Source organism: Macaca thibetana, chromosome 2 (genome assembly GCF_024542745.1).
Source record: "Macaca thibetana thibetana isolate TM-01 chromosome 2, ASM2454274v1, whole genome shotgun sequence".
Taxonomy (NCBI): Eukaryota; Metazoa; Chordata; class Mammalia; order Primates; family Cercopithecidae; genus Macaca; species Macaca thibetana.
Genome location: NC_065579.1, coordinates 138,142,474 through 138,169,069, shown reverse-complemented (window position 1 = coordinate 138,169,069; position 26,596 = coordinate 138,142,474). Strand labels below are relative to the sequence as shown.

Below are 26,596 nucleotides of genomic sequence, written 5' to 3'. Positions count from 1 at the left end.
CATTCTCTTCCAGCATTCTTAGCAACTGAAAGACCCACAGTCTTTATTTTCTTAACTTAATGCAGTTAGATTACTTTTGTAATTTTAGAAAATTACGAAAGCAATACTGTCCATTGTGACAAATAATACATACATGAGAGAAAAAAACTTTAGTAAAGGAAAAACATGCATCCCTTAGCTACCTTGTGTATGTAGGGAGTGTTCTATGTCTCAATTTTGGTGATAGGGCCATGGAAGTGTATCTGTGTAAAAGTTCGTCAAGCTGTACACATCAGACTCATGCACTTTGCCATATGCATACTGTACGATCATGTGCTACATGACAGCATTTCAGTCCACGATGGGCCATATATGCCACAGTGGTCCCATAAGATTATCATACTCTATTTTTACTGTACCTTTTCTAGGTTTGGATATGTTTATATACACAAATACTGACTGACCATTGTGTTACAATTGCCTATAGTATTCAGTACAGTCACATGCTGTACAATTTGTGGTCTAGGAGCAATTGGCTATACTGTGTAGCCTAGATGCGTAGTAGGCTACAACCATCTAGGTTTGTGTAAGTGCATTCTTTGACATTCACCCAAAGACAACATCACCTAAGGACACATTTCTCAGAACGAAACCCCAGCATTAAGTGGTGTATGACTGTCCTTTGTTTTAAAAAGGATTTTAAAAACTTACACCTTATTGGCTCATGGTAACAGCTTACCAACAACTTTGTGTCTATCCTTCCAGACTATTTCCTATGTATATTTATTAAATAAGGGCACCCAGTCTTCTTTCTGCTTGGAACAAATAACAAGCAGGGTTGTACTTAATGTACTTAAATGCTATTTTCTGTGTGTGTGTACCACTTAAAATGAGTCCTTGGTCAGTGGGTTCTGTTTCTCCTGTGACCGCGCCAGCCCATGTCATGGTGTGGGACAGGCAACAATCTTGAGTGTGAGAAAGAGACATTTGTTTGCATCTGCTAATGTGTGCTCTGTTCGTTAAGTAGCTAGCTCTCTACTTGCTAATAATAATCATTATTTTATCATTTATTCTCCAAGGAACACTGTAGTTTTCAATTTTGGACGGCACTGGAAAGAGGAAGGAGTCTACATTTACTCATGGGCTAGGTTTTCCATCAGAATTTGAATAAAGCTCATTTTGCTTTGTTCTCTGACTTTCAATTAATAGTAATAATTACATTTACTAGTTTGCCTCTATCCCCAAAGAAAAGTTGCTGTTTTTAAATCTATTCTCTAGTATCATTTGCTAGACAGTAGCCAGTTGATAAAACTCTTACAGTATAATGACAAGTAATGCCAGCTGGCTGCCTTCACGAAACCTGTGTCCCACTCGGCGCTCTCTTCTCACTGGCCCCACAATTGATGGGCTTGATTTCTACCTTCACTCATGGACTTACAACTCCCCCTGCCCCCAGAAGGAAAAGCCCTCTCTTGTCTTTCCTGTTCTTACAAGCAGCACTGTATGCTTTGATCTCTCCCTAGTCCTTAACCATTCCTAGTGTATTTCAGCTGACCCTCTAGCGGGACTGTCCACTCCCTGAGGGCAGGCCATGTCCCTTCTACTGCAGTAGCAAGAGCAAAGGCTCTGGAATCAGCTTGTCCTGAACTGAAATCCTGGTTGTAGGTATCCCAGCGGTGTGACTGTGGCCATGTCATGCCGACTCTCTGCACAGGTTCTTCAGCTGTAAAAATGAGGCTTGTAAATCCTAGGGTGGCTGTAGGATTACTTAACAGAACCGTAGGACCTACCAAGCTGGTCCAACCATGGCCCATGGGCCACATATGGCCCAGGACAGCTTTGAATGTGGCCCAACAGAAATTCGTAAAAAATTCGTAAACTTTCTTAAAACATTATGATATTTTTCTGTGATTTTTTTTTTTTAAGCTCATCAGCTATCCTTAGTGATAGTGTATTTTATGTATGGCCCAAGTCAATTCTTCTTCCAGAGAAGCCAAAGGATTGGACACCCCGATCTACATGCTACTGACTTTCTCTTCTCTTTTTCTTTTTTTGTTGTTGTTGTTTTTATTTGCTTTTGTTTTTTTGAGACAGAGTCTTGCTCTATCGCCCAGGCTGGAGTGCAATGGCGTGATCTCAGCTCACTGCAACTCTATCTCCTTGCTTCAAGCGATTATCCTGCCTCTGCCTCCTAAGTGGCTGGCATTACAGGCGTGAGCCACTACACCTGGCCAATTTTTGTATTTTTAGTAGAGATGGGGTTTCGCCATGTTGGCCAACTTGGTCTCCAACTCCAACTCCCGACCTTAGGTGATCCACCTGCCTCAGCCTCCCAAAATGCTGGGATTACAGGCATGAGCCACCGCACCTGGCCCTCTTTGCTTTTCTATCTGTGGCTTTTCTCTTTTCAAATCTCTGATTACAGTCAGATTCACCAGCTACATATGTCAAAGTAGTGTCTCTCAATGGACACAGTGTACAATAACCCTGTGAAAAATTACTAACATGCAGATTCCCAGGCACCAAGCCCCAGTCAAGATCTCCCTCCAGTAGGTTAGGTGTGGGGTACAGGAATCTGCATTTTAAACAAGAATCCTGGTAACTCTGATGCAAGAAGTTGGCTCCTGGACCTTACTTGAACTACTGTTTCAATAAAATACTGGCAAACAAAAAAAATGAGTGAGATAAACAACTGGGATTCTCAAGCACTGGACAGATATCTGAGGAAAGGCCGGTGGATGATTCCCAGCTGCTTCAGGCTTTTGCAAAACTTAAGAATTCTCAAGGAAGAAATATGAGTTTTGCTAACACCTGAGAGAGGCCTAAATGAACTCTTACTCTGCTCCAAGTTATAGTCAGAGATTAACATTCTTGATCAGAATGGTGTAATTTAAGTAGATGTTCATTTTAGATTTCCTGTTTTTGTAATATGAATTTTGTTTCTCTCAAAACTGAATATTTTTACTTCATTTACCTCCTGGGAAACATTCCTAATAAAAAAAAAGTCAACCTTGTTTAAAATTGCTTTTTCTTAGAAAAGTATAATTAAATCATTATTGACATAAGATATTTCATGGTTTATTAATTAAAAAATATGTAAAGGCAACTTCTAATAGTAGAATCGACAAAGTCTCAGGTCAATAACATTTCCACATCATATGACTGGTAACTGTCTGAATATTAATGTGTTCACAAGTAACTGTCCAATTTGGCCTCATTTATATATTTGTTTTCATTGAACAGAACTCTTACACTTGGGTGAGTCCCAGGGACGGAGAGATTAGGGGAAGATATAGGTCAGGGCCACAGCCTGAGAAACTGTGAGAGGCAAATTGTTCATCCTGGACAACCACTTTCCATTTCCATGCCTGACCCTGACTCTGAACCTTAGCACCCGGTCTCCTGATTCCCATCACCTAGGTGGCCACTGCTAGGTTCATCCTCTTAGAACCCATCTGGCCCATAGCTTATCAGTTGGGGCTGGACTCATTTGGGAATTGTGGGAGTGAACACGGAAATTCATGCTGAAATGCATATCGTACAGACCCTGTTGCTGTCTGATTTTAGGGAGCAGTGGTGAGGAAGCTAGGGTTGTTGTGGGGTGGGGCAGTACAAGTCTAAGGCTTGGTACCTGCTGGGATTCATAGTAAATAAATTCTGGGAAACAGCATAGAAAAGGGAGAGACAGGTGACCTGAGCTTCTGTGGGACTCAAATTGAGGGATGGCTGCAGATGCCCCATTGGTGGCTCTGCCCTAGATCCCAGAGGACACCTGTCTGAGACACCTTCTGGCACCGTAGGCTCATAGCATACCCAGCTAATCCCAGGTATGTCTGCATACTTCTGAATGCTTTTCAAGGTGCTTTCTCAGACAGAAGAGACGACCTGGGTGGTGGAGTGTCAGGAAGTCAGGGTTTTAGGTCCAGTCCTCCTGCTGCTCTGTGTCAGACCAAGAAAATATCTCCTGGGCCTCAGTTTCCTCATCTACAAAGTTCAGGGTAGATTGTGTAATCCCTAGGGTTCTGACCATTGTGAGAAATCCCTGGCAATCTCACTCAATAGTCACCACAACCGAGAGAGAGAAGAGCAATATCACTAACCCAGATTTATAGCTCGGAAAAGGGGAAGGAGACGGTGGATTCCTGTCAAAGAGGCCAAGATAGTCCACAAACCACATGGACGAGCAGAAGCCCCTGTGCATCACACAGCTGCAGAAACATCTGGAAAGGGCTTTGTCCTGACCCCGTCTTAGGAGACTGGGTTGTCTGGTAGTTTCTTTCTTGATCAGTATGAAATTACAGATGGTTTCTAATACAAATATGTCAGCCAGGTAGGTCTGAAGAATCTCAAACCTTAGGGTGCACAAGAACCACTGGGAGACTTGTGGAAAGTTTTCTGGGTCTATCCTTAGGTTCTGATTTAGGAGGTCTGGAGAGGCCTAGAAATGAGCACTTTAAGCCAGGAGTGGTGGCACACACCTGTAATCCCAGCATTTCCAAGGCCGACACAGGAGGATTGCTTGAGGCCAGCCTGGGAAACACAGAGAGACCTCATCTCTACAAAATACTAAAAAATCAGCCAGGTGTGGTGGCACATGCCTGTAGACCTGACTACTTCAGTGGCTGAGGTGGGAGGATTGCTTGAGCCCAGGAGCTCAAGGTTATAGTGAGCTATGATCACACCACCGCAGTCTAGCCTGGGTAACATGTCTCAAAATCCATCCATCCATCCATCCATCCATCCATCCATCCATCCATCCATCCATCCATCCATCCATCCATCCATCCATCCATCCATCCATCCATCCATCCATCCATCTATCTGCAGTTTAAAAGTTTCTCCTGGGTGGCTCTGACACAGGGCATCCCAGGGTTGGGGCTTCTCTGGGAGCAGTGAGTGGGGAAAGAGGATGTGACCATCAGAGACAGTGGGAAGTGGCAGCCGGACAGCCAACAGGCTGGGGCAGGCACAGGGCCCTGCAGAGATGTGTTAGTGTGTAGCCTTGGGTGGCAAATTTGCTCACACTGTCCCCTTCCTATTTCTTGCCCAGGGTCTGCCCCTGCTTCCAGAATCTAAAGAAGGATTTTGGAGAAGTGGAAACAAGAGATTGGCTCACTCTGCTAGCGTGGGGATCAGGCCTGACTAGCATCTTTCTCACACCAAGTGCTGAAGCAGCCCCGTGCAGGCTGATTCGGCTCATGGGAGAGTAACTGCCCCTCCTGGGAAGACTGCTGACTTCCCCAGGTTCAGCAGTTGAAGGGATGATAGGAGCAGCCAACTCAGGGAGGGCTTGCTATGCTCCAGGCACTCTGCCAAGTGCTTCACACACGTTAACCTATTTAATTCTCACAACAGTCCTAGCAGGAAGGTACTAATGTTACCTCTTGGAAAACAGAGGACAGAGAAGTTAAGTAACCTCCCCAAGGTCACACAGCTAGTATGTGATAGAGACAGCTTTGAACCCAGCAGCATGGGTCTCAAGCCCTTCTCTGCTGCCTCTCCAGAAGATGGATGATTTTCCAAGAGGAAAAATGTTCCCCAATCTCTGGAGGCATTTCCTTTAGTCATCACTTCAGAGTGAGCGGGCTGTGTAAGCATCAAGTGGTAACAGGATCCCCCATTCCCTGGATGTGTCTGTTTCTCTGGGATTCCAGGACCTGCACCCTTTTCTTGTGAACTTTACAATCATTGGTGTGCTAGGGATCCTGGGGCAGCATCTGCGTGTGGAATCAGCCAGATGTTAGCTGACCCCTGCGTTCACGGTGTCCTTTCACGGCTCTGCACTGGCTTTGGGTGTCTGGCTGCAGGGGTAATGTGCTTCCTGGCTGGAGCCTTGGAGAAAGGGAGTTTCCCTTCCCAAGGACCCAGTGATCCTTTTGCAGCTCAAAGCTCCAGCTGGGGCTGGGCATGGTGGCTCATGCCTGTAATCCAAGCACTTTGGGAGGCCGAAGGGGGCAGATTGCTTGAGGTCAGGAGTTTGAGGCCAGCTTGGCCAACATGGTAAAACCCCATCTTTACTTAAAAAAAAAATTAGCTGGGCATATAGTCCCAGCTACTTGGGAAGCTGAGGCACAAGAATCGCTTGAACCCAGGAGGCAGAGGTTGTAGTGAGATCAGATCCTGCCACTGTGACAGAGGAAGACTCAGTCTCGGGGAAAAAAAAAAAAAAAAAAAAAAAGGCTCCAGCCTCTCTGTCTTTGCATTGTCAATGCTACCACATCCAGCTGCCACTGGTGTGTATTTAAGATGCCTGGCCTTGCCTGGCTGGTCTGAGACTTCCACCACTGCTCCCTATTCATAAACGCTGCTAATCAAGACCTCAGAATCCCTCTTAACACAGTCCTCTAAGCAACTACGATTGACTGGCATGGACTTGGGAAGGGAATGACAGGGACAGAGGTTTGGGCCAGAGTCAACCACCTGGCACTGCTCTGACTCTGAAACAGAATCTCCCAGGTATCTCTCTGATAACCAACTATGTCACGTTATCTACCTCTGACACCTGACTATGTCATAGGAGCTAAATCACGTTCCCATAACCTTTAGCAGGCGGCGTTTTCTCAGACCAGTTGGGAAGGTTGGTTTAGGTTTTATGTTTTTCCTGAAGACCTTTCTTTATTTTTCTTTTTTTCTGAGATGGAGTTTTGCTCTTGTTGCCCAGGCTGGAGTGCAGTGGCACAATCTCGGCTCACTGAAACTTCCGCCTCCTGGGTTCAAGCGATTATCCAGCCTCAGCTTCCCGAGTAGCTGGGATTACAGGTGCCTGCTACAACACCCGGCTAATTTTGTATTTTTAGTAGAGACGGGGTTTCACCACGTTGGTCAGGCTGGTCTCAAACTCCTGACCTCGGGTGATCCACCCACCTCGGCCTCCCAAAGTGCTGGTATTACAGGTGTGAGCCACTGTACCTGGCCCCCTGAGGACGTTTCTGAGTTATTTGGTGTTCTGCAACCTGGCTGGGACATATTGAGTGGAGAGGTTCCAAGAATCTGACTGTATCAGGAAAGAAACTAAAAATGCAAAGCAAAGTGGAAGGGAAGGAACTCCTATACCCTGGATTAGGCAGTGAAACACACATGGGATCTGGAATCTGGAGACTCTGTTCTGATTCTTCTCTTTCTGATTCTTCCGCTGGCAGCCAAGAACAGTAAATGGGCTTCATCTGACAAGTCAACCCCAGCCCATAGTGGTGACCTAGAGTGCTGTGTGAAGAAGGATCCTGAGGGCCGATAAGGAGTCAATGGGAAACAGTACTCTGACTGATAAGCAATGCCTGCCATGGGTGTGGAAGCAGAGGGCGCGGTATGAGTAAGTGCCACCCCTGCATTGGCTCCTCACGGGCCTCTGTTTGCTCCTCTGTAAAATGGGCCTGTAACATACTCAGCAAATAGGGAGTGGTGAGATGTTCATGAGATACATATACAAATGTTCAGTGGATGCTGGTTTCCTTTGTCTTCTCCCTCTTTCCTTCCCCCAAATCCTGGCTAGCTTTCAAAGCCACACTCAAGCTGCTTCCTCTTCATGATCGCCTTCCCCGAAAATGCTAACCCAGGGTATCTGCTCCTTCCTGCCTCCCCTCCCACCTGCCAGTTCGCCTGGCCTGGCCTGGATTGGCAGGGAAGAGCCCAAACTTTGGAGTCAGGGTGGCCTGAGTTCAAGACCTGGCTCTGTCACTTAAATCGGCTGTGGGACATTTGGCTAGCTGCATCGCTGCATCCTCTCGCTGAGCCTCAGTTTCCTTCTTTGTAGATGAGGGTAATGAGCGTATACTTCTAACAGTGCTGGAAAATTAGATGAGATTGTGCATGGATAGTTCCTAGAATAGTGGCTGGTAGACAGTAAATACTTAACAAATATCCACAATTAGGCTTATTGTTATCAGCATTTGAAGGCTTAAGAATTGCTCAGGCTTTCTTTCTGGTTGCAAAGGATGAGACATAGCAAAATTCAGTCCCATTCCCAAAATATAATCAGTCTTGATCATTCAGTAATTTAAAAAAAAGTCAGGAAGGTCAGTGGGAAGGGTGAGTTGTCTAATCTCAGAAATGTGACTTGCCCTGGACGCCCAGATGCAGAGCAGACAGAGGGGTTCTTTATAGCTATGTGGTTTTAGGAGCCAGCATTAATCACTGCCTGACGATGCCTTCCCCTGATTAGTCTGGGGTCAACGTGTTTGGGGTTTTCACCAGCCGGTCCCTGACGCCTGTAGACGGCTCTTTCATGAGCTGCTTGCTTTAGTTTCCACTGACATCCTGGAGACCTGTTTGATAGCTTACCCAGACCTGGAGCTGGAGGGAGACCTGAGCTCTGAACTACCGGGCATGTCCTGGCTCTGCTGTTGTTCTGTGGCCACACTCTGTGGCCCGGGACCAGCTCCTGTCTAGCACTAAAAACTTTTGAAGGCCAATTAACCATTCTGTGTTTCCTTACATGTAAAACAACTCTGCCTTACAGGGTGATTGAGTTCATGGATGCTGAAGTGTTCTTTTAAAATGTGCTTTTGCTTTTCAAAAAGTACAGATCAAGAAAAAAATCTTAGCCTCTCTTCACTTTATCTGGAAGGGATTTTTCCTCCTTAAGGCAACAGCTTAGAACTGTGCGTCTCAAACTCCATATGGTGAAGGATCAAGGTTTGTTTGTTTTTCACTTATTGCAGAGTGATTTGTGGTCTCTCTCATGTGATTAGAATGTAGCACATGCCCCATGAGATTTCAGTGTGAGTCTTACCACGTGGAATTCTGTTCAATGGTATGAGTTCTCATCCCATCACACAGTTGCATGTCAAACTGCTGTAATATTTTCCCAACATATATTCTCACATTGGGTCTAGGTCACAAAGACTGTGTGGAACAGCTCCAGTCCACAGCCCACACTTAGAGCATCTCTGGCCTAAAAGGTAACATTGCACTAACACTCGTCACACCTATCCTGCACCCTGCACTGTGCTGGGTGCAGGGATGTTACAGTTTACAGGACAGACAGGGTGTCTGCCTTCATATCTAGGCACAGAAAAAAGATAATCTGCTTGCAATAAAAGTTGTTAAAGAAACCAAAAGAAAGAAAAAATGTGATAGGATGGCAGGGAACATCTATTGTAAACTGAATATCTGGGGAAGGACTATTTAGGAAGAGCAAGGAAAGAACTTTTCAAAAAAAGGATCAGGAAGTGCGAAAGCCCCAAGGAGGGCAGGAGCTTGGTGTGTTCTAACACTGGAAGCAGGAAGTTGGAGTGTCATAAGGTGTTGAGATGTTGGGAGTGAGAGCACAGTGATGGGAGCCATGGAAGAGCCTGAAGGGTAGGGCCATGAAGGGCTCCAAAGGCACTCCTTTTCTTCCAGCAAATATTCAGTTAAATGCCATGCTTGCATTTTTAAAACTGTTGAACCTTCTACAAATTGTATTAACTTATAGAAATCATCTAGCCTCTTGTTACTCCATGTGTGGGGTTCTGGGGACCAGTAGCATCAACATCACCTGGGAGTGTGACAGGCGTGTCATATCTCAGGATGGCCCTGAACCTGCTGGATGCATTTTGATGAGCTCCCCAGGTGATATCTACACATGTTGAGATTATAGGAGCCCCGATCCAGTGCATTGGATCTTGAAGGTGGCTGCATGGGGAGTCATTTAAAATGGTCACATCTGATGATTTGGATTCTGTAGTCTGGAGCTTCTGACTCAGTGGTCTGGGATGAGACTTGGGTATGGAGACCTTCTGCAGGTCCTGGGGATTCCAGTGAGCAGCTAGGGTGTAACCTTGTGTGAGTCACTTGCTCTCTCTGGACCTGTGTCCTTTCTGCCCTCCTCAGGGTTTCTCTGATCATTTACCTGAGATTTCTCTGGTTGCTTTTGTTCAAGGTTGTATAAAACCAGTTTGTTTCTCCCTTCTAAGACCAATAGGTTTCAGCATTTAGGCAGAAGAGAGAACTGTTTCTCAGCTCTCCTACAGGTTTGCAAAGGGCATATCCCAGGCTCCTTTGAGGGAAAATGAATATCTTGCAGATGGAGACAAGCACTCAGAATTTTGAGTGAAAAACTATCTCCTGTTCAGAAGTAAGGAGCCCAAATGGAACAATGATTGCCCCTGTACTAGAGCTGCAAGGCCTCTTAGGGTCCATATGAATACCTCTACCCATTTCATGGATAAGGAAAACTGAGGCCCAGATAGTCTTCATTTCAACATCACATGATATAAGGGCAGGGCTAAAACCACAGCCACTCCTGTCATTTTTGTGACCTTGATCTCTTGCCACCCCATGTTTGAAGTTCAGAAACACTTGACGTAGCTAGTATTTATAAGGATAGGAAAACAACTGCTTAGTTGGGGAAGCTCTCTTACCAGTTTCTGGGTGACTCCAGGGGGAGCCCACTCGTAGGTGATGGTGTCAAAAGTGGGATCTTTCCCAGTGGCAATAGGGTTGGTCATGATCATCCGGTTCCTCTTATAAATCCGGATGCCGTCCCCACCTTTCACCCGAGCAGTGAGGGTGGAATACTTGGAGTCCATCAGCAAGCGGCCAATTTTCCGATCGTCTTCTAGGTCGGAGGTTAGGCAGTGGTCCTCTTGGCTGCATTTGCAAGACTTGCATATTTTCCTGGGGTGGGTGGATGGAGATGAGTGAGATTAACTTCCAGAAAGAAGAGGCAGATTCTTTTGCTAGCAGCATCTACCCTTTTAAAAGCAAGCTAAAACTTTAAGTTGGAAAGGTTAGCAGCAGACAAATGGTATCCTGAGACTAAAAGGCCCTTGGAATTGGGATTTGCATTTGGGAAATGACAGTGTTTATATTAATCTATCAGTGAGGAATGTAGGATACAACTTTCGCTGGTAAAAAGAGTGGCATGTTTTCACTCCTGCTGGTTGCCACGGCAAAGTCCGATTTGTTCATCAGAGATGCTCTAAAGCTGGGCTGGAGTCTGTGTGGCCCATAGCCTAAACCTGGCCCACAATCTGCTCTTGCAAATAAAGTTTTATTGGAATACAGCCATTCCCATTCATTTACATATTGTCGGTGGTTGATCTGGGGCAACAACAGCAGAGTTAGTAGTTACAACAGAGAGCGCCTGGCTCACAAAGCCTAAAATATGTACTTACTTTCTGGCCCTTTACAAAAAAAGTTTGCTAACTCCTGCTCTAAAGAATTATTAAAATTGTTTCCCAAGATCATAGCCTCGGAGCTTCAGCAACTTTTAAACTCTTTAGCATAAATACTGACGTTAGAATGCAGTAAACATTTTCTTCAAGAAATTTGTGAACAGGACCCAGCAGGGAGAGAGCTGAGAAAATCCCTCTGGCTGGGGAGATGGATGTTTGTTGGGAAGGCTTTGTAAGGAGAAGGAAACACATCCTGGGGAGGGTTCAGGTTTACTAAAAAGCCTCATGCTTCTCTTTGATAATAAAAAAAATGTGTGGCTACTTGGTGTCATGCTGTTAAGGTTTAGAAATCCAGAATTCCATAGCGTGAGAGGAAAATTGCTCCCCTCCCTTTCCAGCCTGTCACCATGGGCAGGCTGTGCTGGCTCTCAGATGCTCTTCTGCATGCAACTTGAGAGCTTGTTAAGTAAAGTGAGCAATGTCAAGGCCAACTGCAGGGATGAGGTAGGCCCAGCAAGGGAGGTCACTGCAGCTGAATGATCGGCAAAGCTGAGGGAACCCTCCTTTTCCCTCCTATACTCAGGAAGTAAATACGTCTGATCGAATATCACAAATGTTGATTGTGGGGCTAGTGGGGGCATACCTTGATGGTCTGCATTAATGGTGCTCAACTAAGGTCAATTCTGTCCCTCGGGACAGAATTAGCAATGTCTGAAGACATTTTCAATTGTCCCAGTGGGGTAGGGGAGTGCTATTGGTGTCTGGTGGGTAGAGGCCAGGGATGCTGCTAAACATTCTACATTCCACAGAACAGCTCCAACAACAAAGAGTTATGAGGCCCAAAATGTCAATTGTGCTAAGAGACTGGGAACCCCTCACTGAATATGAAAAGAAGGCCTTGTTGTGACCTTTAAGGAGCTTACAGTTGGGATGGGGGAGGGAGAGACAATCAGATGGAAATTATATAAAGTACAATATGTTCGGGGCAGAAGAGAGTTGCCTATAATCTGGGGGTAGTTCTACTGGCCTAGGCCAGTTCTTTGGGAGATTATTATGTGGTACATAGAAAAAGGCTTGGTGCTTAGTGGTCATGAGTTTGGAAAACAGTGGGCTAAGGGAGGTTAGACACCTCTCTTTAGTGCAAAGTTACTCCTTGACTTTGATACGGTGATGTGCGGCATGACATTTTGAATGCTACTGGAGAAGCTTGCAGTACAAGTTCACATTCAGTGGGCTGCAATTTGAGAAATGTTAAAACTGACAATCTCAAGGATGCATTCCAGCAGCAAAAAAGAGAAAATGACCCTAAGGGTGCTGCAGGGAATAAATGAGGTTTTCCTTCTCAAAAAAAATTAAATAAATAAAAATAAAAATGGGTGGTTTTGTTTTGCATTTTATTCACAATCAGTAATATTCTCTTGCTTATCCCTTTCCAGAGCCAGGCATGAGGAACCTGCTTCTTTAAGAAGTCAGGCACTAGGCAGTATCAGGGGTTGACAGGTGGGGAGTGAGAACAGCAGGGCTGGAAGTGGAAGGAGGAGGAAGAGGCAGAAAGTGAAGGAAATCCTGGCATGGAGGGACACGGAGGAACCTGACTCTTCAGTGTCCCATCTGACCTCTGACCTCCCCAATAGTTTCCATAAATAGAACTAGATGAGGAGGCTGCCCATAGCTTTTTCGGTTAATGTGGAATTTCAGGATGCTAATTAGAGAGGCTGGGAATGCAAAACATTTCAAAACAAAACAAAAAAAAAGTTAACAGATCTGAGATGTTCTTTGAAACTGTGTCGACACAATTTCCCCTTTTATTCACACTCTTCATGTGGCCAGGCACATTTCTGGGACTTTATACATGAGGGATACACCCCTCTCACCCCATCCCACTCTTTCCAGGTGCCCAGATTGTAGAAGACACAGGCACACCCCAGAATATCCTCAACGGTATTAAAACGGTCATTTCTGCAATCTGTCATTGGTAACCTGAGACTGAATTCTGTCCTGTGACGATTAGTTGATGGACTTTCCTATTAAACCAGGTTGGCTGGCACTTTGGTCATTTAAAGGTCTTTCAAACAATTGAGAGTTTTAAAAAGTTTAACAGGATTTCCCTCCTAAGCTTCTGTGATGTTACTGCTTCAATTTGAGTCTAATTTAAGTCCCTATTTGGATTCTTCAAACCAAGTCCCTATTTGGATTCTTCAAACCAAGGACACTTGATATGCAGGACCTACAAGCTTCAATCTGTATTTCTTCACTTGATGTTCAAATCATTTGTACGACGACAAGGAAATGGAGGGATTAAAACAATACTAAGAGAATTCTCCTTGTAGCCATGAGAAACAGGGTCCAGAATTGTCCTCTCTTCCTAAACAACTGGAAAACCTGAAAAAAATCTACCAAACGACCATTTTCAGATGTTTGACAGCAGGCAGCACAGGATTGTGATCCTTGAGAGAAGGGGAAACCGATTTAATTGACTCGGTGGGTGCATTTAGATAACATTTTCTCCTGACTCAAGAAGTCTAAAAGGAGACATCCTAGCTGTCTTCAAATTGCTGAGGAGGAATCCACGCTGTTCTGAGATTCTAAGGGAAGATTCAGGACCAGTGGGGTTGAAATGATAAGGAAGTTGACTTTTCCAGGCCAGAAAGAGCTCAAATGGCCAAAACAGAAATGCGGAGAACTCCTCCTAGGAGTGTTTACATTATAGATGGATTTTTTGCAGGGGATAGAAGCCTGAGTTAGATGACCTTGAAGGTCCCTAGCAACCAGAAGACGATGCGAGCTCCTCTGAGGTTGGGAACTGTCAGGGAATGGAGTCAGGGAACAGAGTTCTGCTCTGAAAGCTCATAGCCCAGTGTACTGCAGAACGGTTAGGAGCATGGGATTGGGATTCACGCAGATCTGAGTTCAAAGCCTGCCGTTTGGTAGTTGTCACCCCATTGCCTGCCTTCAGTGTCCTGATCAACGAAATGGAGATACCTAATACCTACCGCTTTGGTTTATTTCAACATTTAAATAAAAAAGATTTCATTCGGTTCATGAGTAAGTAGTTATTTTTATAATTCCCATCTCATAATGGAAGTCAGTACTGCTGCGAAAACACCTTCCAAACTTTGTTCCCCCACTGAGGGCCCAAGGCAACACTACAGCAGCGATGATAAAAACTTTCTTTGCTATGTGCTCCACAGAACTTAACTTTCCTCTCCCAAGGCTGCAGGGACAGTCTCACAGTCTATTCCCTGCACAACTCTAGAGGTGCTGTCCACATACATGCTGACATGAGTGCTGCCCAGGGACTGTGCAGTGTGGCAGCCTCACTCTTGTCCTCAGAATCATCAGTGGAAAAAGAGAAAGAAAACATCTGCAAATCCAACTCCAGCTGGATCTTATGGTCTTCCCATGCGGATATGAATACCAGGTCCTGGTTTTTAAGTACTGTGGACAGAATGACCTCTCTTTCTGTCCCAGGGGTCACTCTAGACCAAAACCCATCAACAGCGATGTTAGTGCAGCGCGGGGAGATCAATCCCATCCACCAAACCTTAAGGCATACCCCAAATGCACAAGGGACCAGCTAACCTCTGCCTGGGCCTTTCCAGAGCAGTTCTTGCTGGGCTGGGCTTGGTGGACTCTACCTTGAAATGGTTTAGGAAGCGCTAAACTCCTTTTTCACATCTTTACTCCCTCTGCCACCCTCCCCCAAGGACTTTTTTCATGTTTCTGAATTGGACCAAGCAGGAGTGCCTTCCCTCTGCAGCCATCCTTCCCTGACAACGCATACAACCAAAGCAGTCTCAGCGAAGAAAGCAACCAGGGTTCCCCGAGAGGACAGCCAAGTAACAAAGGCAGATAGGGACCCTCCTGACAAAATCTGTTACCTCCATGAATGTGGCTCGAAGCCCGAACATGTCCCCTTGCATCCCAAACATGCCACACCTCTTGCTGACTGCAGCTGGCCCAGGGACATCTGGAAAAGGAACAGAAAAGAGGGTGTTTTCCTTCCAAACATCTTGGACCGGAGATGCTTGACCTCTAAAAGACTTGGCATGCTGGCAAAGGGACTGTGTGGGGTTCAAAGGGCTTGAGATCAATAAGCCATCACAAACTGTTTACCAGGAACTGAGAAGACCAAACGGGAACATGGAATGGGGCCAGAGGGTAGGCAAGTGTGGAAGGGTGGGGCTCTTCCCAATAAGAATGCAATGGGGGTTCTTTCCCAGCCTCCAGTGCTGTTTCAAAACAGCAAGACTGGTTGGAAACGCCCTGCTGTGAGTGACTATCTATCTGTTCCATCCCCCACCCTCACCCACTCTCACTTGTCACTGGAATGGAATCTCCAATGAGTGTCTCCTCTCCCTCATTTATTTGTGATTTATTGATAGAATGTGATTAAACCAAAGCTACAGGCACAAACAAATGTGCATGCTGCCAAATGTTTATAGCTCCAAGCATAACTTAAATATTTTGCTAAAACATTGAAAAATGACATGAACACTTAAAATGTCCTTTGGAAGGAGAACAATGCATCAGACAGGTTTTATTACTTGTTACCAGCCAAAGGTACCAAAAGTGCATTGGCTCCTGCTGCTGAGGTGTTTAGACCCAAATGGCATCTTCGAACCAGAAGCATCACCTGGGAGCTTGCCAGAAATACAGACCATTAGACCCCACTCCAGCCGGTTTGAATCAGAATCTGTACCTTAACAAAATTCCCAGGAGATCTTCATTACATTAACATTGGAGAAGAAGTGGGTTAGTAATATGGATCTGCTGGCTGAGAAACTTACCCAGCTCTCCATTGGGGTTGGGGTGGGGACGACTTGGTACAGGGATGTACTTTATTATGATTTCACCAGAAGCAGGGCTCAATCAACTAGTAATGTAAAGGGATAAGCTTCTTATCCAACAAACATACCATTTATTTAGCATCTACTATGTACCAGACACAGGAATACAATATAAGACTCAGGTGTGCCCTAGTGGAACTCACGGTTAGCTAGGCGGATATGGAGAGAAAAACACATTCATCTCCTGCTCCTATAAGGGGCAAGTCTGAGGTAAAGGAAGCTGCCTGTTGTGTAGTAAAAAAGGCATGGATTTTGGAGTTTGAGAGACTTGGATTCCAAATTGAGCTTTTCAACTTATTGGCTGCATGGCCTTGGACATACTGAGCCTCAGTTTCCTTACCTGCCAAATGGGTACAGAGATAATATATGTAACATACAGGACCACATTAGGCACTAGAAATGGTAACTGTTCTTATTTTGCCACAGATTTTAGAAGCACAAAGGCAGGTGCTAATAAACTCATATGGGAAATATGAGTTTATTAGAGCAGATTACTTCTTCTTAGAGGAGGTGACTTTGGATTTGGGCTGTGCAAGATGGACAGACAGAAAAGGGGAAGGAGACGCCTAGCAGAAGGAAGAAAATGTGCAAGGTATAAAAGGTATGAGTAGGGTATACAATCTGAGCATGTCCTTTGGATGCTACTAGTGTACTCTCTTGGCGTTTAAGAGGGGAAAAAAAAACAAGCAGTGAAACTTGTGAAGCCATCCTCATTGCCAGTGGTAGAATTCAGACATATGGAAAGAGACAACTGTCCTTCACAATACTTCTCTTCTGTACCAAATCTTCCTACAATAATGCCTCCCTCCCTGCCTTCTATTTGGTCACTGCTGTTTACACCATGTCCCCACACACTCTGTCATTTTGTTCAGTACATATTTACAGCTTCAGGGAGTGAGAGCCATGTTGCACATATGTGGAGTGTGGAGGGAAGCATGTTTACATTTAGGCCTATTCAATGCTAGAGTCATGTGAAAAGTGAAAATTAAGACAACACCCACTGCTAACTCATTCTCCTAAGCTGGGGAGCTTTCATTCACAGGCAGGACTTTGCTCCCTAAAGCCACTGGCATATAACCTTGCTCATTTCCACCTCTCCTTCTTGACACCTTCAGTTCTCCTAGTTGAAATGCAGTGATCTTTACACACTTAAAATTGGAGGCATTCAAAGTTTATTTTGGGAGATATACAACTTGTGAATAAGGCTTCATTGTTGGACCATTTCATATATACTCAGAGGGCTGGAAACTGGAGAGGTAGGTGGAAGCATTTCCAAGTGGCAAAGCACCCTGCACACTTCAGCTTTATTGTTCTTCTAATGAGAGGCTGATTTAACCCTCATTCTACAAGGGGATTAGTTCTGATGCTTGGCTTGGAGAGTGGAGCTGCAATTTGCCTGCAAACTCAGAGTTTGATTTAGAAATAGTGACGTAGGTAGCATAGCAGGGCAGAGCAGAGCACTGGCTGGTGATGCAGGGGTCTGGCCTTTGGGTGCCAACTCTGGCATTTATTAGCTGTGTAACTGGAGACGAGTCATTTCCTTGCCCAGCCTAAAGCATCTCCTCTGAAACATAAGGAACTCGCCTGCACTGGGGTTGCCCACATTCTGTTCTGCAGGATCCTCACTTGGTGAGATGTTACAAAGTGGTTCCTGGTTGGGAGTGGGAGAGGGAATTACCTGATCAAATACAAATGGCAGGCACTGGATGTGTAGAGGCTCCCAAGCCTTTAACAGGCCAGTCTACGCTAGAAGCAAGAAGTGAGGTAGAGAGCAAGCAGATGTTTTGGGTTTGGAGACCCAGGCTTTAGTCCTGGGTTTTAGTGCCAGTTTTTCCCCTTTCCTCTGCTGTACTTGGGCAAGTAGGCTTGTTGAGTTCCAGGCTCCTGACCCTGACCTGCGTCATGGGGATAACAAGAATGCAACCTGCCTTGCAGGGTTACCAAGAGGTTAAATGGGATGCTGCCTGAAAAGGGCTTGGCACACACTTATTAGGCACTGAGCATTCTTTGTTGTTGTTGTCATTAATTACATCTTGTGAAAAAAAGTTTGAGAGACCCTGAATTAGATGTTCTCAATGCATTTTTTTTTCTAGCTTCAAAATGCTAGGGGACTTTAGAGGAACTATTTTTTCTAAATACACATCCTCTGTACTTTCTTATTCCCTACTTTTATGACATGTAAAAAGAGTTGCCTCTCTGACTAGGTTTTCCTACAAAATGTAAAAACAAAATAAGCTCACACATGTCCCATACTTAATGATTAATTCATTAAGCGAGGCCATCCCTAGCCCTTTGCCCTCGCGGTGCTCTGCTACCCATCACCTGAAGAGAATCGACGTTAAAATCTCAACAAGCACAAAGAAAGCCCCATGCAGTCAGGCAAGTGAAGACGCAGGCAGTCTGGCCTAGTTGGGCAAGAACGCTAAACTAAATGGAGGTTCGGGAAGTAGAGAGTTGGCCCTGGTCTCCATTGGCTAGTGGGACGGTTTCCATGGCAACAGAAGTATGTGGGAGAGAAAAATAAATGGCCTTGCAAGGAAGAAATTGATTCAGGTCATCAGGCCACACTTGCAGCTAGTTTCCTGGCTGACTGTTTAATGTAATAAATAGTCATTTGTCTACTGCATGCCATTCATCCAGAAGCCAGACAGACCCCACTATCTTCAACACAGAGAGAACGATCTTGTTTACTGAGGAGGGGAAAACATCAGTCAGCCACAGTTCCAAGTGAGATACTCTGGTTTATAAACAGTAGGTTTTTCTGATGTGGGCTCTGTCTCTTGAAAGACGGCACAGTGTCTCACAGTAGCTGAGAATAGAAGAGTTTAAAAGAAACCATCACTTAAAAAAAGGTTTCTTGGAATGCAGCATCTAATCTGTCCTTTCTCCCGAGAAGAGGAAGAAATGTTTTGACGATTTTATTTGGCTCGGGTTAGTAGGATGTGGTTCATCTGATATTATCGTGAAACTGAATGGTGGCAGGGACTTAAAAGGACTTAGATCAGACCAGGAGACCCCTGGGGATGCAAGGAGCAGGGGCAACTCTCAAGCATTTGCCTTCAGGTGAATCTCAAGGGAAGTCTTAGAGGGAAACAAATGTCACGAAGAACAATGTAGGGTTGAGAGGAAGAAGAACGTAAAAGAGAAAATGCAATCAGGAATTTAGGGATGAGCATGGGATTTGGAATTAGAAAATGGGGGTTCTCCTTCCAGCTCAGCTTCTTCCTCATGGAGTAACTCAGTTTCCTCCTCTGAAAAATGAATTATCCCTGCCCTTTCTTTGTCTCAATAGGGCTGTTGTAAGCAGCATGTAACATTAAAAGGCAGTAAATTGAAATAAGCATTTACCATTGTTAAAAAAATAATTAGATGTGGTGGCTCATTCCTGTAATCCCAGCACTCTGGGAGACTGAGGCAGGGGGATTGCTTGAGGCCAGGAGCTCGAGACCAGCCTGTGCAACATAGTGAGACCCCCCATCCCTACAAGAAAACAAAACAAAACAAACTAGGTGTGGTAGTATGCACCTGTAGTTCCAGCTTACTTGAGAGGCTGAGGCTGGAGGATAGTTTGAGCTCAGCAGTTTAAGGCTGCAGTGAGCTATGACCATGCACTGCACTCCATCCTGTCCCCCCGGCCCCCCAGAAAAGTATTTAAAACTCAGATGTAAGGCAGAAAGGTGAGTGGCACATCCTTTCAATGCCATATGGAGGCAACATGACACTGGGTCTCCTCATCCCCATAGGATTATCTAGAGAAATTTACTTTGCTCAGCTCCGAGACTTGGTGAAGTAACATGTTAACTTGCAGATCTTGGTCCAATAGAGATACAAACAATTTCTGTCCTTTCAAAAAAGATAACCTCAAATGTTATAGTTTACTGTTCTGGAAGACATTAACCAGTTTTGTAACTAACCCATCAATCTTGTCCTAACATTAAACTACCTATAAATACCTAACTCCTCGAGAGCTTTTTAAACTGGCCTAAACATCATACAGGTTCCTTAGAACACAATCTTTGTTAAATTTCACTTCATATTTGCACAAAAGTCGTGATTCTACCTTTTTGAAAGTTGTATCTTAGTACTATCACATGCTCAAATGATGACCCACAGGTTTGCTTTCTGAGGTGGTACGTTCCAAATTGACACAAAATTCTATTCAAAGCAGACTTGTCTTTTACTGGTTAAGTTCTATAAGTATAAATGTTATTAAAGATTATTGGTCAACATGACTTGTTATTTAAAACAAAGCCTCCCCTAGGGGTTCCAGGAGAGAAACTGGAGTGAGATGGGTTGGGTGGAATACAATTATGGGAAGGTCTGGGAAGGGACTGGAATTGTATTTAAAAATATGACCCTGAAACTACCACCATGAACAACCCCAATGATAATGGCTTTAGAGTTTATAAAGTGATTTTACTTAGTAATTCTCTTATTTAATAATATGACTTCCCATTGAAGTATAATTATTATCATCATTATTCCCAGTCAACGGATGATGAATGACCTTGAGTCTGAGAGTGGAGAAGCAACTTGCCCATCCAGATGGTCTCCACTGGAGCTCCTTTGAAGGCAGTGGTGGTGGCGTATCCTAAGTCTACCTTTTCCTATACGGGCCTTTAATCAAAAGTGTTTTATCTTTCCCAGTGATCATGATCATAGTTAACATTTATTGTGTACTTCCTATGTGCCAGGCACATGCCAAACATTTTATGACATTTCATTTAAGCTTCTTGACAACCTTATGAGATAATTTCATTAGCCTCATTTTCAGATAAGGAAACTGAGGCCCAGAGAGGTTAAGCTCTTCTTCAAGATTCAACAGCTAGTAAGTGGTGGAGCCAGGATGTGAAACCAGGCAGGCCTTACATCAGAATTGTGCTCTTATCCAATCTGCTATCGCACTTTCCACCAAGGACACTGCACTTTACAGTTTACAAAGTACATTCACATCCCTTATCTCAGTTGGTTTTCACAATGATCTTAGGAAGTAGGTATTTTACATTTTGCTCATGAGAAAAGCCCCTAGAACTGACAGAATTTGCTCCTAAGAATGTAATTTACGCACATATTATTGCAACCCAGAACTCATGACTTCTTACTGTCCCAGGAGTCTCCAGACCCTAGACAGCACTCCTAGGAGTCTATCTCTGACTCTGGGCATTGGACCAGTTGGGTTCAAAAAGGAGGGACAGTGTGTCTGCAGGGGTGAGGGGTGCTGGAAAGGTTTGGGCTGGGAGTAGCAGGACAAGGTTTAGACACATTCACCTTGATCCCAGGCTTTCTACCACTTGCTCCTGTTCTGTTCAATAAACTAAAATGTAGATGTCCAAGGCGACAAATAGACTTCAAGTGCAGGTGGGGAGTCAATGGCCAGAGGAGAAAGTGAATCAGAACCTCAGGCAAAGTTTGTGGGAGAAAAGTGACAGGATATTGACTTCACTTAGTTTGTCTGCTGCCTCCCAGGAAGCCTGAAAGGCCAGAGACTGTGTACGCTGAGGACCAGATCTAGGAGCTGGAGCTCACATTGGGACCCAAGTTGTGCAGATGCCTGGATGGACAGTAGCTTAGGGGACTACATGTTGAAAACTACTACCTAGAAACTGTTCTCACTTAAAAAATAGCAAAATCCATGCTAATCAAGAAGCAAGTCATTTCTGGGTTTATTCCCAACTCTTCATAAATCTGTCTATATTAAGGATACTAGTGCCTGTCTCATTTTGAAGTCATGCTGAATCACTTTTAAAGGAATAAAGGTTGCTGGATGTTAGATGTCATGGGGCTTCCACAATGTGGTCCACCTCACCTATCCAAATTTGTCTCTATTTCCATATTATTTACTGTTTTCCACCCAGATTCTCTTTCCAACCACCTGAGCCTCTTACAGAACTAAATCCACACAAACTCTGGGATTTTGCTCATGCTCATCTAAACCGCAGAGAGTTTCAAACCTGCCCACTCCTTAGAGTCCATCTTTAGTCCCATCTTTTCCATAATCAAAAGGAATAATAGTAGCTGTAAAAGGACTAGAATATGTGGTTTTCCAGGCACTGTGCTAAGCCTGACCTTGTGCAAATCTTACAACTCTATAAGGCAGGTATGTTGCAGTGGTTCTCAAGGTGTGGTCCCCAAGCAGCAGCACAGCAGCACAGCAGCACAGCAGCACAGCAGCAGTGAACCTGTGAGCACTGCAAATTCCCAGACCTCACCCCAGACCTATGAAATCAAACATTCTGCAGGTGGGGCCCAGACAGCGCTGTTCAAGTCCTCCAGGTGATTTTGATAAACAATTAAAGTTTGAGACCACTGATACATTGTTAGTGCTTCTAGGTTGCATATGAGTTAACTGAAGGGTAACTGTCCTGGTTTGCACTAGACTGTTTGGTGCCTAGGATGTAAAAATTTTTAGTATAAAAACCAGAAAAGCCTGGGAAAATCCAGTCTCTCTAGTTAAGTGTGGCTCAAAGGGGTCAATTTAAAGTGCTAGAGCTTAGATTTGGACACAGGTATCTGAATTCCAGATCCACATTTTAATTTAACCCATGCACTACAGTTCCATGCCAAAAAGCCTCTTCCAGATATTTTGGGGCCCTCACAGGTTTTTCTCAACTCACACAAATGTAAAATTACAAATGCAATCAGTGCTAGGAAGGAGAAACAGTGTGCCATGAGATTGTCCTTTAGCAGGGGATTTTGCCTGGTCTGGGTGTGTGAGGAGGGCAGTGCTCCTCAAATTAAGTAAACACTCTAATTAGCATAAAATCACCTGGGATCTAGCTCAAATGTACACTCTGGTTCAGCAAGTCTGGGGCAAGCCTGACATATAGTTCTACCCACCTCCCAGGAGAAGCCATTTCTGCTGTCCCAGGGGCCACACTTTGAGTATCGAGGGGCTACAACAGTGGTTCCCTAACTTGTCTGCAACATTAAACTCTCCTGGGGATCTTTTAATGCTTCCAAAACTTGGGCTGCACTCCAGGCCAATTTTGCCACAATCTCTGGGGGTTGATTACAGGCATCAGTATTTCTGGAAGTTCCCAGGGGATGCCAATGTTCAGACAAGTTTGGGAATCATTTGATCTCACCATTGTAACTTCAACTGTTCCAACTTGGACTTTCAGGCTCTCAGCTCATTGGTTTAATAATCTCCCTTCCCGGACCTTTGTGCACTGTTGGGAGGAATGTAAATTGGTACAGCCATTATAGAAAACACTATGAGGTTCCTCAAAAAATTAAAAGTAGAACTTCCATACAATCCAGAAATCCCACATCTGGATATATACCCAAAGGAAATGAAATCAGTATCTCAAAGAGATATCTGCATTCCCAAGTTCACTGCAGTGCTACTCACAATAGCCAAGATATGGAAACCACCTAAGTGTCTGTCAACAAATAAATGGAAAAAGAAAATGTGGCACACACCCCCACATACACACACACAAACACACACACACAATGGAATGATATTCAGCCTCAAAAAGGAACAAGAATAATGCCATTCGTGACAACAGGGATGAACTCGAGGACATTATACTACGTGAAATAAGTCAGGCACAGAAAGACAAATAATGATCTCATTTAGAAGTGGAATCTAAAATAGTCAAACTCATGGAAACACAGAAGAGAATTTTGGTTGCCAGGGGCTGAGGACTGAGAGAAATGGGGGGATGTTGGTCAAAGGGTACAAAGTTTCAGTTAGGCAGATTGAGTAACTTCGGGAGATCTAATGTAAAGCATCATGACTACAGTTAACAATACTGTATTATATACTTGAAATTTGCTAACAGAGTAGATTTTAAGTATTCTCACCATGTAAAAAAATTAGTTTGATTAGTTCACAATGTATATGAATATCAAAACATTAATTTGGGCTAGGCTCAGTGGCTCACACCTATAATCTTAGCACTTTGGCAGGCCAAGCGGGGAGGATTGCTTGAGCCCAGGAGTTTGAGACCAGTCTGGGCAACATAGTGACACCTCATCTCTACAGAAAATTAAACAATTAAGCTGAGTGTGGTGGTTCACTTCTGTGGTCCCAGCTACTCAGGAGGCTGAGGTGGGAGGACTGTTTGAGCCCAGGAGGTTGAGGTTGTAGTGGTCTGTGATCGTGCCACTGCATCCAACCTGAATGACAGAGGGAGGCCCTGTCTCAACAACAAAAACAACACAAATCCATCAAGTTGTACCTCTTAAAGACATACAATTTTTGTCAGTTATACCTCAATAAAGCTGAAAAAAATTCCCTTTTCATATTCAGCTTGTGGACCACCATTCCTTACAAGGAGAGTTTTTTATAGCAAGTCTGGCTTTTGTTGTTGTCATTTCAGCATCAGCCCTGGCACAAGCCTGCCCCACAGGTTCTGGTGCCAAATGCAGTCATTCTCTTAACCAGACCGAAGGGAAACCACAGCCCTTCCTCTTCCTCTAAATTTCACTGGCTGGCTGACTCCTCTCTGGGGCGCTCATGGATACTGAGATTCTCTGCCCCGCCTGAGGTGAGGGGTGGTCCCCAAACCCTCCCCAACTCCAGGTGGAAGCTTGGACTGAGGAATTCCACTAGATGAAGGGGCCCAACCTGGGAATGTGCAACACTCAAATGGTTGCAAGCTGCATGGGAAGTCTTTTTTTTTTTCTCCTTAAGAAGTATGATTTTTCTGGGGAGTGGCCTGGCAGGGAAGGCTTTTTTCACTTTCCCACTTAAGAATCCTGGGGTCTATACCTACTAGGTACCCACAAAAATTAAAAGTTAAAAAAAAGGAATACTGGGGTCTTGACAAGGGTCTGGACTTCTTCCATTGTTTGAAGCTCCCAAGAATTGAAGCAAGGACTTGCCAAAACAGGGTTACACAATCTTAACAGGGTAATGGAATCAACATACTTACCAGTATGATCACTGCCTGTCCATAACTTAAAGTCTACATTTGTTGCCCTTCCTGAAAGTAAATCCTCTGCCTGACCTCTCTTCCTGAGACAGGTCCTGTGTGTCACCAGAGGAGAAGGTCAGGGGGTTGGAAAGCCAGGGATGCTGAGGGAAGGGGAACAATGACTCTTTCCAGTCTATTTGCTCTTAAACATCAGGGTGACTTTTTGCATCCTATTCCATAATCTATATTTTTTCTGTTGTAATGTAAAATAAATGTTCCCCATCTTGCTCCCTCCAATCTTAAAGCAGAACTGCTGCTCCGTGTTTATCCTTTGGCTTCTTGCTCACTCATCTCCCCAAGCTTTGGGAAGCCCCACGCTAGGGCTTTAGGCTGTGGCCAAGAGAATCCTGTCTTCCCAAGTATGATATGAAAGAGTGAGACTTGCAGCCCACTTTTATGGCAGAAATCAACCAAAAAAACAACTTGGATAAAGTGCATCCTAAAACCACAGTGAGTTTCACACAGACAGCAACAAAGACCTCATCTGTATTAGGGGTCATATGACAGATGCTCTTTAGGGAGCTGTGTGTGCTTGTGCATGTGTGCGCGTGTGTATGTGTGTGAGTGTTTGTGTGTGTGTGTGTGTTCAGATCTACCATTTCAATTCCAGGGTTGCTCCTTGGGCATTCCTATTCCTCTGTCTGGACAAGCACAAATGTGAAGAAATCCCTTTAATTTAGGGACTCTTTTCCTGAATTGTGTAATGAAGATAAAAATGCACAGACTAAACAATTTGAGATGAGTCCTACTGATCTAGTACTTAGAATTCTAGGGATGGAAACTTTTGTTTTGTTTTGTTTTTAAAAATCAATACTATTTAAAGCAACAGAATGAGAACACAATTGGTGGATAATGAGTTGATGGCAGAAGTGCCTGAATCAGCAGCACTTCAGGGTAAAGATTCCATGATATTTCCTATTACATGGTTTGTGTGTGTTAAATTTATCTCACGGACTGGTTGTAATTGGAAGAGTCAGATGGATTTATCTCGTGATGTCAGGAGTTTCTGGTGTCCCAAATAAAGTTTTAAGCAAATGCTGAATGAAAGAATAGTTTTCACTCTCTATGTCAAATGATATATTCTCTTTAATTTTTAAACATCAATTAAATTGTTCGATCATTCATTTTTTCCCCCCTCTCAGGATTAGTTTTTCCAGGTTCAACTCTAGGGAAAATTTGGGTTTGGGGCAAAATATACCATGTTCTCCTTAATGTCCCTCTCTCTCAACATGTCATGTCTAATGGGTGAGATTAAGTTAAAATCAGGGTGGTCACAAATGAGGAATAAATTCACAGAAGCCCAATGTGCCAAGCTGGAGCATGTGAGAGGCTGGAGCGAAGCATGGTAGTCCCAGACCCTTTGGGGAACTGTTGAAAGGGAACTGTTGCTCCTGTGACTCCCACAGCAGCTGTCCCTGAAGTCTCTGTTCCAATCACTGTGTTCAGGCTCCTTGAGGAACAGAACCCTGGGGCAATTCTGGAAAAGGCTGGCCAATTCCTCCTATCACCTCCACAGGGCAGACTCTGACTTTCCTAGACTAGATACCCACTCTCCTCCCCGCTGCAGTCTCCAAGCCACCATGGATGCCCTTTCATGGAACACTGCTGAGCTTGTAATCACTTGTGTAGCTCTGCCTTCCCCTCCAGGGGAGGGGATAATTGGAGACCACCAAGGCTCACATCATCTGTGAACAAAAGGGGTTAATCTGGCTATAAAAACAGAGTAGAAAAGCAAATCCATATGTGG

At 44.4% G+C, this 26,596-nt stretch overlaps 1 protein-coding gene across 1 annotated transcript in view; it reads right to left on the bottom strand.

The window, feature by feature from the left end:
- Positions 1-26,596, bottom strand: part of LMCD1 (LIM and cysteine rich domains 1) — an 808,038-nt gene that overhangs the window by 20,260 nt on the left and 761,182 nt on the right. Inside the window, exons 3-4 of the mRNA XM_050778592.1 lie at positions 14,957-15,045; positions 10,320-10,575 (exon numbers count right to left, since the gene is read on the bottom strand). Of these exons, the coding sequence (XP_050634549.1) occupies positions 10,320-10,575; positions 14,957-15,045 (345 nt within the window). The remainder of the gene's footprint in view (positions 1-10,319; positions 10,576-14,956; positions 15,046-26,596) is intronic.